Source organism: Carcharodon carcharias, chromosome 17, assembly GCF_017639515.1.
Source record: "Carcharodon carcharias isolate sCarCar2 chromosome 17, sCarCar2.pri, whole genome shotgun sequence".
Taxonomy (NCBI): domain Eukaryota; kingdom Metazoa; phylum Chordata; class Chondrichthyes; order Lamniformes; family Lamnidae; genus Carcharodon; species Carcharodon carcharias.
Genome location: NC_054483.1, coordinates 71,765,165 through 71,780,021, shown reverse-complemented (window position 1 = coordinate 71,780,021; position 14,857 = coordinate 71,765,165). Strand labels below are relative to the sequence as shown.

Genomic DNA, 14,857 nt, shown 5'->3' with positions numbered 1-14,857 from the left:
TAGCCATATCATTGCTGCACCATTACCATGCGGACTGTAGTGGTTCAAGGAGAAAGGGACACCAACTCCTCAGGAAATTCTATCCAATGCACTTCCTTGTTGTGGCAGTCTCAAATGGAAGGTCCACCCATCACCCCTGCTCCCCCTAACCACTCAAATGTAAAGATGTTTAAAGGGGATGGAATTCTGTGGAGTCATATTCCAGGTCAACCAAGGGCAGAAGTCAGACTTCTGGGGCTGAGTTTTCCCAGCTCCTCAGAGGCATGTTTGGAGCCAGGGTCCAAAGCACATTCTGAAAGTGGCGGGTTGAGTCTCCAGCCTGACACTTTCCTAACAGAGCTCAAAATGTTGCTGCCTCTCATGATAGTCACACCCAAACTTCCTTTCTTCTGGCTCCTCTGATGCCAGTAGTTGAGGAAGTTTTCCTCCAGGACTAAGGTAACTAGCTTTAGCATGAAGAAAAACGCTGGGAGTAATTTTCATCTTCATCACTTGAGCAGTAAATTGTGGAGCAGAGAGTCACCCTTCCAACCGATTTTCATTTCCATTTTTAAAATTTTCTATCGACCCTTACTTTGGACATGAAAATTTCAGTTATTGAGAAAGCGATGTTGAAAATTTTATCAGAAAATATTTGTGTAATTTCTAAGGAAATGATAGCGATGCCGTGGTTCCATTTCTCCCCCCTTCTGATGCTAGCACAACAGGATTTCACAGTTCTAACTGTCTGCTCAATAATGATGAGGGTAGATCCAAGTCCTTTGTTGTAGCTGTTGTACACCAGAATGGGGTCTGCAGCCATGGTTGCAATATGTTTTCCTGGTCTCCAAGCAACAATATTGTTCTATCTGAATAATATAGTTGGTCTTATCTGACAGGGATGTACATGACAGAAGGTATGACAGCTTAAACTCGCAAAGACATCTCACAATGGCGTGTACAAGAGTAGCAGATAATGACGGGAAGTTGTGGATACTTTTGTAATTTCCCGCAAGAGCAGGTTGATGTAGTGGGATTCAATCAACTATGAACCCAACATACCAAATTTAATTCATTACAGATTTTCAGAAGGGGAAGAATATGAACCGTATAATAAATGTGATCTACAAAGACAAGTGTCATTATGGATTAGCTGCTTTAACCTTTATACTAGCTACATGTCTCTCTGAGTTCCTTGGTGACCCACTTAACACAAATCACAAATGTTCTGTTGGAGCTATGCATTCAAGTGAGGCTCCCATGGCTGCGTTGATTTATAAAGTATTCATCCAAGTTACCCCCCAGCTTAGTGAGTCTGGTAGTCTAAAGAGGCATTTGCAATGTGCTATTTATGAAACTTCAAACTATTTAATTTTATTGATAAAGGCAGACCAAAATCAGAATCAGACATCCTAATTAATCAGACAACTCATTTCTAATAAATCAAACATTTAGGAAGATACAAATCATTGTTGTTTTTTGACTGGAATATGCATTTTACATTATTGTCACTAATTTTAGAATTATTTGCTAATCCTTTTTAGTTAGGAACATTCTCTGTTACTTTAAACCAATACATAGGGCACAGACTAAAGATTTCCGCATACAGCTTGGCAAACAAGACCTTCAAAGGGAGGAATCGCATGAGCAGAACTTTGACGTTGAAAGTATAACTGTCCATGAAAATTATCATGAGAGCTCTGTGGGATTATACAATGATATTGGTAAGCCATACCAGATAATTGTACCTTCAGGTTTCTAATCCCCGCGTTGATTTTTACTACGTGCTTTGAGACCCCGACATGAGGGAAATGGACAGGTGCGGGGCCCCGCACTTGCCGGCAAAGCGGGAGCTTTTCACCACAGCTAATTGGCTCCCCCATCGGCCGCCGACGGGGCCTGCATCCAATAAGGAAGGGCGGCAGCCGGTCTCCTGACGCGGCCAGCCCAATCAGAGGACCAGCAGCTCCGAAGCGCCACCGGGGCAGGTGGTTGCTGCTGTGGCGACCTCGTGCCTCTGACAGTTAAGTTCTAAAAAAAAATTTGAAAAATTCAGGAGGCCAAAGGCTGGAGGTGAAACTGCTCCGTGGGGTGAGCGTTGTTGGTACAGGGGCAGGCTGCCTTCCATCCCCCTGCAAACTGTAGGAACAGCACCTCATCTTCCGACTAGGCACTTTACAGCCTTCCGGACTGAATATTGAGTTCAACAATTTTAGCTCATGAACTCTCTCCTCCAACCCCGCCCGCTTTCCGATCCCCTTTTTTTTTGAATAATTTATATAGATTTTTCTTTTCCCACCTATTTCCATTATTTTTAAATGAATTTCCATCCATTGTTTTATCTCTACCTGTTAGCCTTTTTAGATTCCTTCACCTCACCCCACACCCACTAGGGCTATCTGTACCTTTTTTGTCCTGCTTTCTACCCTTAATTAGCACATTCCTTAGATAATATCACCACCTTCAACATCTCTTTGTCCTTTTGTCCATGACATCTTTTGGTTATCTCCACCTATCACTGGCCCTCTATCCAGCTCTACCTGTCTCTCCCCCCACCCCCTTAAATCAGCTTATATTTCACCTCTTTTCTATTTTTCCTTAGTTCTGTTGAAAAGTCATATGGACTCGAAACAATAACTGTGTTCCTCTCCTCAGATGCTGTCAGACCTGCTGAGTTTTTCCAGGTATTTTTTTTTGTTTTGCCTTCCATCCCTCCTTCGGTCACAGGCCCTCTCAGCCAATCAGAATAATAATAAGGCCAATAATACTCGGGCAACAGCTAAACGTTGTGGATGCTGCAAATCTGAAACAAAAACAGAAAATGCTGGAAAAACTCAGCAGGTCCAACAGCATCTGTGGAGAGAAAAACAGGGTTAACATTTTGAGTCTGTATGACCCTTCTTCAGGTTAATACTAGGGCCCTTTAATTGTGCAAATCAGCTACCTGCCTCCTTGGAGCAAGCAAAATGCCCCGGAGGTAGCACTGCATCGGGGAACCCTTCCAACATGGCTCCTCAGCATTTCCCACCCCCTACTAACTCCTAGCCAGTCACCAACGGACTGGTAAATTCCTGGCCTTCGTTTTTGTTAGCTTTTAGGCGTCACAGGAAATTCTAATGTAAATCAACATTTCTATTCCAGCTTTGGTAAAGATTAAACAAGTCAACGGTCACTGTGCCCAGGAAACTAAGTTTGTAAAAACTGCATGTTTACCAGAGACTGATTTTCAGCCTGGCACTGAATGTCACATTTCAGGATGGGGCCAGACAGAAACAGGTGTTGTATCCATTATTTAACTTTTATAATTTCTTTTCCTTAAAATTGAAGCAATGGTTACATTGTATATAGGCAAAATTTAATGTCATTTTCTGTCCATTGATGATTGTACAGAGGCATCATCCAATCAGTTATTGCATACAAATGTGAGACTGATATCTGATCAACGCTGTAAGGACACTCGCTCCTATGGAACCACAATCAATGACAGCATGTTTTGTGCAGGAAACCTAGATGGAAGTGTGGATTCATGTCAGGTTTGAATAACAATTCTTTGGATTGTGGATCTTGCTTCCACTATTTGATGATTTGTGACTTAGATCAAATTCATTTAGGCAGTTTAACACGTAGCTGGAGAAATAGTGCTAGGAGAGAGGGCCTCAGACTCCAGGGTCATTGGGTTCAGTTGGAGAGCTGGAGGACCTGTTGAAGATGCTGGGACCTCAATCATGCTGGGACCAATATCCTCATGGGGAGGTTAATTAATGCTGTGGGGGATAGTTTGAACTAATTTGGCAGGGTTGAAATATTAGAGAAGAGAAACAACTAGCATAGAGGATTGGGAGAGATAAATAACACTAGAGTAATGAACTGTTTAAAAATAGGAAGACTCAGAAGGCAAATGCTAGGCAGCCTAAGATGAATTTGCAATGTATACAGCATGGTAAATGAGTCCGATGAGTTACAAAACAAGTCAACTAAAAGAAGAGGAGAATTGGAAACTTTGTGCACAATCTTAACTTGGATAGGATTTCCCAGCGAGGATAAGAAATTCTGATCCTGTAACACTGTGGAGAGCATATGTCCTGTAAGTGGGACCCTTACATGGAATTGATTGACAGACTTGGCTCCCTATCAGGTAGGGGACAGTTCAGGCGAGGCCATAATTCAGGAGCAGGTAGCTTCCCTGCTGCTCAAGTAAAGGTAGAGAGTTGTTGAAACAAGAGTGCAGTGGTGCATCCTGGCATGTAAGGTCAGGGGGTAATCACAGGGGATCAAGAAGAGATCAGAGGTAGAGATGGGCAAGTCAGGCGGGTGTCAGATCATGATGATCATGGGAGGTTCTGATTGATAGGAGGAATTTGTGATCATGGAGTGGTGTCCATTCACAGGGGCGCTCAATCACAGGAGCATGTCCAGTCACAGAGGAAGAAGCATATGAACTTTAGGGAAGGTGGGAGGAAGCAGGCCTGTTCCTCCTGACTGGCAAGCAGTGCTGCAAAAGTGCTTGCCTCATCCATACGGCAGTCCTTGCTTCTTGTTAGATGTCGGGTTTCCTGAGACCTGGGGCACTCGACAGCTCAGGGTTAAACCTGAAATAGAGATAAAATATGAGGCATGCAGCCTCACGTAAGTATTTAAATGAGCAGCTTGCTTCCTGGGAACAGGTTATTTGCCCAGGCAACCTGCTCATACCATCCTCCTGCCATTAAAACTGGAAGTGGGCAGGTTCAAGGCTAGATAGGTTCAGTTTGAGGTTTTAAAATGTTTACATCCCACTCATCCAAAAACTACTTGTTTTTGGCAGTTAAAATTCCTCTTGACACTCCAGGCCACAAAGTATTCAGGAAGGATAGGGAAGGGAAAAAGGGGTGTGGTAGAATTGATCACAAAAAACTATTAGAGCACTGGAAAGAGTTGATGTAGTTGAGGGGTCAAAAACAGAATTTGTTTGGTTAGAATTTTCTGAAGGAGAGTATCTATCTCCACTTGGAGAGGCAAGGTTTGATCAAGGATAGTCAGCATGGCTTTGTCAGAGGGAGGTCATGCCTAACAAATCTGACTGAATTTTTTGAGGAGGTGACCAGGTGTGTAGATGAGAGTAGTGCAGTTGATGTAGTTTATATGGATTTCAGCAAAGCCTTTGACAAGGTCCCACATGGGAGACTTATAAAGAAGGCAGAGGCCCATGGATACAGGGCAATTTGATAAGGTGGATACAAAATTGGCTTAGTTGTAGGAGGCAGAGGGTGATAACAGAAGGATGCTTTAGTGGCTGGAAGCCAGTGTCCAGTGGCGTACCACAGGGATCTGTACTCGGTCCCCTATTATTTGTCATTTATATAAACAACATAGATGACTATGTAGGGGGTAGGATTAGTAAATTTGCGGATGACACAAAGATTGGCCGGGTGGTTAACAGTGAGGTTGTGTGTCTTGGGCTACAGGAAGATATAGACGTGATGGTCAAATGGGCAGATAAGTGGCAGGTGGAATTTACTCACTGAAAAGTGTGAGGTAATACACTTTGGAAGGAGTAATTTGACAAGGAAGTATTCATTGAACGGCATGGCACTAGGATGTTCTGAGGTACAAAGGGACCTTGGTGTGTGTGTCCATAGATCTCTGAAGGCACAGGGGCATATTAGTGGGGTGATGAAAAAGGCATATGAGACACTTGCCTTTATCAATCGAGGCATAGATTACAAAAGTAGAGAGGTCATGTTGGAGTTGTATAGAACCTTGGGGAGGCCACAGCTGGAGTACTGTGTGTAATTCTGGTCGCCACATTATCGGAAGGATGTGATTGCACTGGAGGGGGTGCAGAGTAGATTCACCAGGATGTTGCCTGAGATGAAACATTTAAGTTATGAAGAGAGGTTGGATAGACTTGGGTTGTTTTCATTGGAGCAGAGAAGACTGAGGGGTGACCTGATCGAGGTGTACAAGATTATGAGGGACATGGACAGGGTGGATAGGGAGCAGCTGTTCACCTTAGTTGAAGGGTCAGTTACAAGGGGGCATAAGTTCAAGGTGAGGGGCAGGAGGTTTAGGGGGGATGAGAGGAAAAACTTTTTTACCCAGAGGATGATGACGGTCTAGAATGCACTGCCTGGGAGGGTGGTGATTGCAGGTTGCCTCACATCCTTTAAAAAATACCTGGATGAGCACTTGACACGTCATAACATTCAAGGCTATGGGCCAAGTGCTGGTAAATAGGATTAGGTAGGTAGGTCAGGTGTTTCTCATATGTCAGTGCAGACTCAATGGGCCAAAGGGCCTCTTCTGCACTGTGATTCTGTGAATTAAGGAACAATAGACAATCTATCATTCAACTGACTGTATAATATAGGCCACCTTATAGTGGGAGGGGGTTAGAGGAGAAAATTTTCAAGAAAATTACAGGAAGATGCAAGAACTGTAGAGTAGTGGTAATGGGGGGACTTCAATTATCCCAATTAAGACTAGATCATAATAGCGTAAAGGACAAAAAGGTGGAAGAATTCTTAAAATATGTTCAAAAGAACTTTCTTGATCAGTATGTTTCGAGCTCAATACAGAAGAAAGCAGTACTGGTTCCAGATCTGGGGAATGAAGTGGGCCCAGCATGTTTCAATGGGGGAGCATTTGGCGAACAGTGATCATAATATCAAGTTAAGAGTAGTTACAAAAAACGACAAGGAAAAAGAATCAAAAATTTAAAACATTGAACTGGAGGAAGACTAATTGCAGTGGGTTTAAAAAATGGATCTGGCCTAGGTGGATTAGAATCAAGTTTGCAGGCAAAATAGTATCTGAACAATGGGATTCAAGGAAGAGACAGTTGGGACGCAGAGTGGACACATTGCTATCAGAGGAAAAGTAAGGGCATCCAAAGCATCCTGGGTAACTAAAGATATAGGCCAGGATTTTCCCCTCGGCGATCTGGGGGCCCAGTCGCCGAGGGGAAAATAACGCAGGATGACCTTGGGAGCAATTACCGACGTCATCCTGATCCATTTAAATTTTTAGGAAGGCGGACGGACAGCGAAATCAGCTGTCCGCTTGCCGTTCTGTCAATGGCCAATTGAGGCCATTGAAAGGCTATTTAATTAAATACCTGCCTGTCCAACCTTAAGGCTGGTGGGCAGGCCAGGAGCCCCAGCGGGCTCCAGATTATTGATGAAACTTCATCCACTGGCGGGATGAAAATTCATGTCCGTATTGTAAAAAAATTAATAAAGTTTATGTGGTCTTTATTAACGTGTCCCATCTTATGTGACATTGTTACATGCAGGGGACATGTTAATAATTTTTTAATGTTTCTATTTTTAATGTTTTTGACACTGTCCGTATTTTCCCTGAGATAGGACTTTGCCTCCGGGAGAAGTGCACTCTTTCGCGCATTTGACAGCTGGAGATTCCCTCCCCCCCTCCGCACAGGAAGCGCATAGCGCTTCCCATCGGGTATGCCACTGGGCGGGCCTTAATTGGCCCGCCCTCTTAAAATGGCAGCAGGCCCCGTTTCAGTGGCGGGGATTGGCTGCCCGCCCACTGCCAAGCTAATGGGGCCCGCCCACCATCCAAGGGCAAGATTCTGCCCGTAGGAAGTAAAATGCAACTGGAAAAGAAGTCTTATGACAAATGTAATGTTGATAATACATTATGAAACCAAATTGAATACAGAAAGTACACAGGAGACCTAAAAAAGAATTAAGAAGAGAAATTAGAGATTGTGGAAATAGATTAAAAGCTAACATAAAAGGGAACCCAAAGTCTTTAATGGGCATATAAATTGTAAAAGAGTAGTCCAAGAAAGGGTGGACCTGAGGGAGTAAAAGTAAAAGCTTCTTGAGGAGGCAGAGGGAATGTCTGAGGTATTAACTCAAAACTTTACATTTGTCTTCACTAGACAGGAGGATTTTGTCAACGGAACAGTAAAGGAGTTGGGCTGAATGGCGTTCTTCTTTGTTGTATTGCTTAATAATTCTATTTGAACAAGCATCATTCAGTGGAAGGGTACAATAAAGGAATGTTCCTATAAAATAAAATTTATTTTCACAAAGGTTTGAATGAATGAACTAGTAATATGTTCTAAAATTGCATATCTTTGTTTCATGTTCAGGGTGATTCTGGAGGACCACTGACTTGTGTGAAGGATGGGCGTTACCAAATCTATGGAATAGTGAGCTGGGGTGATCGGTGTGGAGTGAAAAATAAACCTGGTGTTTATGTCCGTGTCACCAAATTCCTTAAATGGATTAAAACACGAGCCACTTAGGTGCAGCGGTTGAACATACGGGATTGTTGTGGAATATAAAAAGATGCTTGACAGTACTATTTAACACATCCATTATTTCTACAATACCACATGAAGGATATTCAATATGTTATTACCTCAGTTTTAGTAACAATGGGATCACATATACCACTTTAATAACAATTTTGATTATGATTATCATTAATTTTGTATTCCTGTAATACCATTCTTCCGTAAAGTGAGAAATATAACTGTCTGTGTCACAATTTTAGTGATTACGTTTTTAAAGTGCCTTTGGTTTTGAACTTCCATGGTAATAATTCTAACTCACAAAGCTGAATGCCAGTCCTGTTGCTTCTTATTTCAATTAACAAATCAGAACTACAGATTTCCTTAGATGGAATAGTATTTTTATAATTTGTCTACAATTTAAATATACATAATTGATTAAATACAATTCTGTTTTGTTGATCCTCAAATGAGTACCTTTCAAATTATTTCAGTGCTGAATTGGCAGCATAGTTAAAAACCATGGTTATCATGGATGACAACTAATAAATCAGAGACTACAAGCATCTGGAACATTAACATCTTGGTGCAAAATTTAGCTTTCAGGTTGCTTAGCTTAAAAATATATATTAATTATAATTCCCTCAGCCTTAGCACATCCTGTGATGAATACAATCAAAAGATTTGATAAGTTAATAATTTTTATAGGTCCTAGAAGTTTAAATTACTGTAAGATGTGAATCTTATGGATGCAAGAGGTTAATTTAATTTACAATGCAATAATGTAACGGGGAGTATTTTTTACTTTTTTTGTTAGTGTAAAACAGGAGATATTGATTCAGCCTCCTGTTACACAGATCTCCTGATTTGCATTTCCATTGAGGTTAGTGGCAGAGTTGGTCTATGTGGTTGGGCAATGAGGTCAGACTCAAAATGCCAACTATGACCTTTTTGCCAAGGTTGGCCAATGTTTGTGTTTGCCACTCAACAAGTGGGGAACATCAAGCACCTTCCTTTCAAAGAGGATCTGAGGGAAAAGTTCATCTTTGCTGTTGAGCTGGTAACCTGGTGGAGCAGATTGCCTGCCATTTATAGAACTTGTCCCATTTTCTATTGATAGCAATGGAATGCATTCTGTTAGGTTATCGTTGAGGTGTTGAAGGTGAAAATCTACCCCTCATGAGTCTTTGTTAGCCTTGTTTATTTATGGGGAAACCCCAAATATAGGATGTGAAATGGAGATGCTGTTAGACCTGATGAGTTTTGCCAGCATTTTCTGTTTTTGTTGTTAACTTAAATGGTTGGGCTAATCTACATCTCAGTGACAAGTGAAAGTTGTGTAAAACTGAAGTAGGCTAGTCAAATGCCAGTCAGCATTGGTGCAACACTATTTTACACTCTCCAACATTTTTACTATAATTAGAAAAGGGAGAGCCAATACCTGTTAATTGAAATTTAGCCCAAGAGTTTGAGTAGTAAAAGCTGTATTATGTCCAAAAATATAGAGGGAGGAATTTTACGGCCCCGTGGTGGTGGGAGCAGGGCTGTAAAATGCGATGAGCCGTTCAAAAATCCATTGACTGTGGGGGAGGGGGGACAGTAAAATCCCACCGGTGTATAATTTTATCCTTTTCCCAGCTGTTCTGACAAAACAGTTCCTGTGAACTATGTGGAAATGACTCAAAGCAAATACATTTGTTTTATTTAGTGCATGCAAAATGTTTTCTCAGAAATATACACAGTGTTGTAATTGTGAATGCCACATAGCCTTTATCTCAATTTTTGTTATTGCAGGAAAGGTATAAACGTAGATACTCAGAGCCATGGTTGTTATACCATCTGATGTATCTTCTGAAGTGACAGCCCAAGACTAAACAGCTTACATCTGATCTACCTCTCCTTTTGAAACCTTGGAGAAGGAAACTAAACCAGACCCAATAAATTGAGGTGTGATTCTCTGGAAGAGAATACAGACTCATATCTGTAACAACCCACAACTTGGTTTGAATCACAGAAACCAAAGTGATTTTTGAATTTCTGCGATACCACAGCAATCATTCATTGCAGCTAGAATAAGCTGGAACTGTAGAGATCATTACATTTTAGCATTTAATTTAATGAGGTTTTATGCCTTGGCATTATAACTTGCAGTGTTAATATTGATAGTTTTATGCTTTGCTTTCACAACAAACCCTACATTCTGTCATTTTATATTAAATTAACCATTCCTAAAGCTGTGGCACTGTAATTCTGAAGGTTGGATTTCCTTATTAGGCTTTTGATGATTAGGTTGGTAACTGGTTAAAAATGTTGGCACTGCCATTGTGAAAGTAGCTTGTTAGTAATATGAAAGGTGCCATGTCAAGTTGTTAATTGGCTCAAATGTGAGCTAAGGGTTAACCGGGAATCAGCATCTCCACTGTATTGTAATTGAAATAACTGCTGGTTGTGATTTGCTTGAGTGTTTTCTATGATGCTTTAATTTCTGCACAACCACAGATTACACGATGGGTAAAAATGAATTAATTTTATTTGGTTGTGCAATAATAACGATGGTTCATTTGAATGCATTTGCCAATGCGTTACCTTATATAATCTGAATTTCTCTGGGTTAACATTGCTTGGTCCAGTATTATGTTCAGCTTTGGGAACCTTTGGGGAAGATATCAAGGCCTGGGAGATAATGCTGAAGATGATATCTTGGACAAAAACTTCAGCCATGATGAGAGATTAGAAAAAAAGTGAGTGCTTTCATATGAACAAGCAATGTTAAAAGTAAATCTGATAGTGATGTTCAAAATTGTGAAAGGTTTTGAGAAAGTAAATCAAGAGAAATGACTTTCATTGCTGAGCTAATAAATCAAGAACATAAATTTAAGATAATCATGAAAACAATGGAGTCAGAGATTAGGATTTTATTTTAATGCAGAGAGTTAAAACATGGAATGTCCTACCAGAAATAATATTGGGAACAAAGTCCATATCTTTTAAAAGGGAAGTGGACAAATATTTGAAAAGAAAAATATTAATATGGAAAGGGTGGGGGAATGGCACCAAGTGGATAGTCCTGTAAGAGGCCTAGTGTAGACACAATGGGCCAAATAACCTCCTCTATATTATTTTATATAGGGACTGATTTTCACCCCATTTTAGGGTAGGTAAGTGGTGATAGTGCAGGAAACTAAAGTTTAGAACTTACCACCCCGCTCCTAATGACATCCACACTGCCACCATCATGATGGGAGCTCATTAATGGGTGGCTCAGGTGCATTGAGTGGCTTAAGGGCCACCACAGATCATTCAAAATTATGGTAGGTTAAACTTATGAGTGCTGCATTGTCACATGTGTACTATTACATGCTTGCATGCAACCAGTGAGTGTAGACAGATGGAGTAACATCTTGTGCCAATCATCAAATATTTGAAGAAAGCAGTGCACAAAGGTGCTGCTTTGTCCTTCAAGAGGCCACACCTTCCAAGCTCACTCTCCCAAATAGGTTTCTCACAAGGATTGCATTGTTCCATCACTGCAGGTTTACCACCTGCTCTGTAATGTGACTTCCAAATATACACAATTTAACCTTTGCACGTTAAAGCATTTAGATATTGATTTGGCCATAGAAATTCTTTCATGCAGTCCCATCATGGCATGCCTAATGTAATTTGCGGAATGCACTTCTACGATTTCATTTGCCACTGACATGGAAACCTGAACCCATCCCATTTCAACTTAAAAATCTCTGTCAGTTCTTCCTGTAGCAAGAGTATCAAGATCTTTAAATGGAAATCATGATTGTCTTTCCTGTTAGTTCCCTTTCCCCTTTTGCTTGTTAGCCTGTTAAATAAAAAGAAATAACACATTGTGGAAGGTAGCAAGGGAGGGAGATATTTATATAGCACGATTCATGAGCTTAGGATGCCTCAAAGCATTAATAAAGTATAACAACATCAACAACAACTATTTGAAGAGCACATGTGGTAAAACATCCCAAGGTGCTTCACAGGAGCATGATAAAACAAAATTTGACACCAAGCCACATAAGGAGATATTAGAATACATGGCCAAAAATTTGGTCAAAGAGGTAGGTCTTAAAGGAGAACAGAGAGGTGGACAGATTGAGGGAGGGAATTTCAGATCTTCGGACCTAGCCAGCTGAAGTTACAGCCACCGATAGCAGAGCAATTAAAATTAAGTGTAGCCACTGTTGGATATTAGGAAGTGCAGCAGTCAGTTTGTGCACGGGAGATAGTGGCGTAGTAGAAATGTCACCATATTGGTAATCCAGAGGTCCAGGCTAATGTTCTGGGGACATGATTTCAAATGCCACCATGGCAGCTGGTGGAATTTCAACTCACTTGGAATATAAAGCTGGTCTCAGTCATGGTGATGATGACAGCTATACTGATTATTGTAAAAACCCATCTGGTTCACTAATGTCCTTTAAGGAAAGAAAACTGCCATCCTTACCTGGTCTGGCCTACGTGTGACTCCAGACCTTCAGCAATGTGGTTGACTCTTAACTGTTCTTCGAAATGGTTTGAAACACAAGAAACTCTCTGGATATATCTGAAGTAAAGCCTTAGGCTTGAATTTTACCCTTGGTGGGTGTGCAGATTTGGCAGGCCAGGGACTGGCCAGGAAACGGGCCGCCAACTGCGATCGGCCCCCAACACAATTTCATGCTGGCTGGCCAGTTAACGGCCAGCAAGTGTGAAACACACACTGAAATACTGGTTGGGGGTGGGAAGAGGGTGGGCGATGACGTCACCGAGGGTGTGGGTGAACACTGCAAGAAAACTCCTTGAAGGAGACAGCTGCCTCAGGGAGCTGTAGACCTGAAAATGTCCAAATAAAGATTTTAAAAGCTGAAAAAAATGTCCACGCATCAGAATCAACCTGAAAATATAGCTGATAAAAATGCTGCCCACATATATTTATTTTAATTTTATTTTGTAACGGAAATTTCATCCTGCCCTTTGATGAGGTTTGATGAAAAATGCTAAGGCTGCCTGGCCAATTCGCCTGTCATTAAAATTGGATGGGCCATGAAAAATCAGCGGAGACAATTACGCTGTTAATGAGCTTAATTGGCCTCTTAATTGTCAACAGGCGCGCTTCCGACTTTTGTGCGCGCCCACTGAGCAAAGCATCGCATGAGTGCACGATGACAACAGGACACTCATCCGACATCTTCTCGCGCGATTTTGCGCCCTGATCGGGTTGGGTGCACGCCTGCCCACAGGAAGTAAATTTCTGCCCTTAGTTTCTTTGGGTCACTTGTTTAAATCACATCTCTATGTCACTACAAGAAGACAGATCGCTATGGAACATGTTATCCTCATGTTATCAATTTCTAGAGTATAGTTATAAGACCCCTGGGAAAGAACTGTTTAAAAATTATGATATCATTTGTTATTTTGCTCCCAGAAGCCATTTAAGTACCGTGGTGAATAAAATATAATATTGCTATTTTAATTGCTAAGCCATTTTTGCTTCTGTTTAATTGTATGTATATCTGTTAACACTAATTTATAATTTAGCTTGATATGCATAGTTTAGCACCCAGGTGTTGTCAGGCATATGATGGTGGGCACCATGTATTTCCATTATAACCTAGCAATAAATGGATACACCATTTAGCCCTTGGGTGCATTACATTGCATATTAAGTTTTAGTTCAAAGGTGGTGCAGGTTTGCATTTGGAAGATACCAATGGTCACAACTGAAAAGTATTGGAAGTGTGGTAATGTTTACTGCCACTTAATATTTCACTATCTTTTTATATATGTCTTTCTACTACTTTTCTTTGTGTCCCCATGCATTCTCTGACAATGCAATACTTTACAATAATATTAATATTTTATTGTGAGTTCTTTAATTATTTGCAACTTCTTCTCCACCCATCATCAGGTCTATGAGTCATTGACAAACATTGATTTTATTAATACTTTAATGCCATGCTTTCCATGTTTGCTAATGTCCACCCCACATGTAATGTGCTGATAATTCTTCATGACAAAGACTACTAAAATAATCAGGGCCTGTATTCAATAAAACATAATTTTCTCAAAATGCTTAGAATATTGTTCCTCTAAAATTATACACCACATAGCTTAGCAGACTTTTGTTTCTGAATGCAATTCTGTTTTATCCACAAGCTATCATAAGGAACATTTAACGTTTCAAGTGTGGGTTCATATCCAGGCAAACATCTAGAACATCAGCCTGGAACAAAATATTCCAATAAATTCTAATTATGCTAACTACTTCTACCATGCCTACTTTCAAAATAACAGAGTAATCAAAAACACAAAAGAAATGGCAAAGATCAGTGCAGTATAAAGGTTAGCATGGTTTCAGCTTGTACCCTGACAGTGAATTGTTATGTTCTGTGTGTGAGAGTTGTATGAATTCATGAAAAAGTAGCAATAATTCTAACTTTTTATTTACTCATGGGATATTGGCATCATTTGCAAGGCAAATTTTTATTGCCCTTCCCTAATTGCCCCTGAGCAGCTCAGTAGGCCATTTCAAAGGGGAGTTGAAAGTCAACCATATGGCTGTGGGTCTGGAGTTGCATATAGGGCTGCAGATTTACTTTTTGAAAGGACTTTAGTGAACCAAATGGGTTT

The 14,857-nt window shown here is 40.7% G+C and overlaps 1 protein-coding gene across 1 annotated transcript in view; it reads left to right on the top strand.

The window, feature by feature from the left end:
- LOC121289659 (hyaluronan-binding protein 2-like) overlaps positions 1-8,236 on the top strand; it is a 36,897-nt gene extending 28,661 nt beyond the window's left edge. Inside the window, exons 9-12 of the mRNA XM_041209284.1 lie at positions 1,561-1,703; positions 3,121-3,255; positions 3,370-3,512; positions 8,081-8,236. Of these exons, the coding sequence (XP_041065218.1) occupies positions 1,561-1,703; positions 3,121-3,255; positions 3,370-3,512; positions 8,081-8,236 (577 nt within the window). The remainder of the gene's footprint in view (positions 1-1,560; positions 1,704-3,120; positions 3,256-3,369; positions 3,513-8,080) is intronic.
- Positions 8,237-14,857: the final 6,621 nt, after the last annotated feature.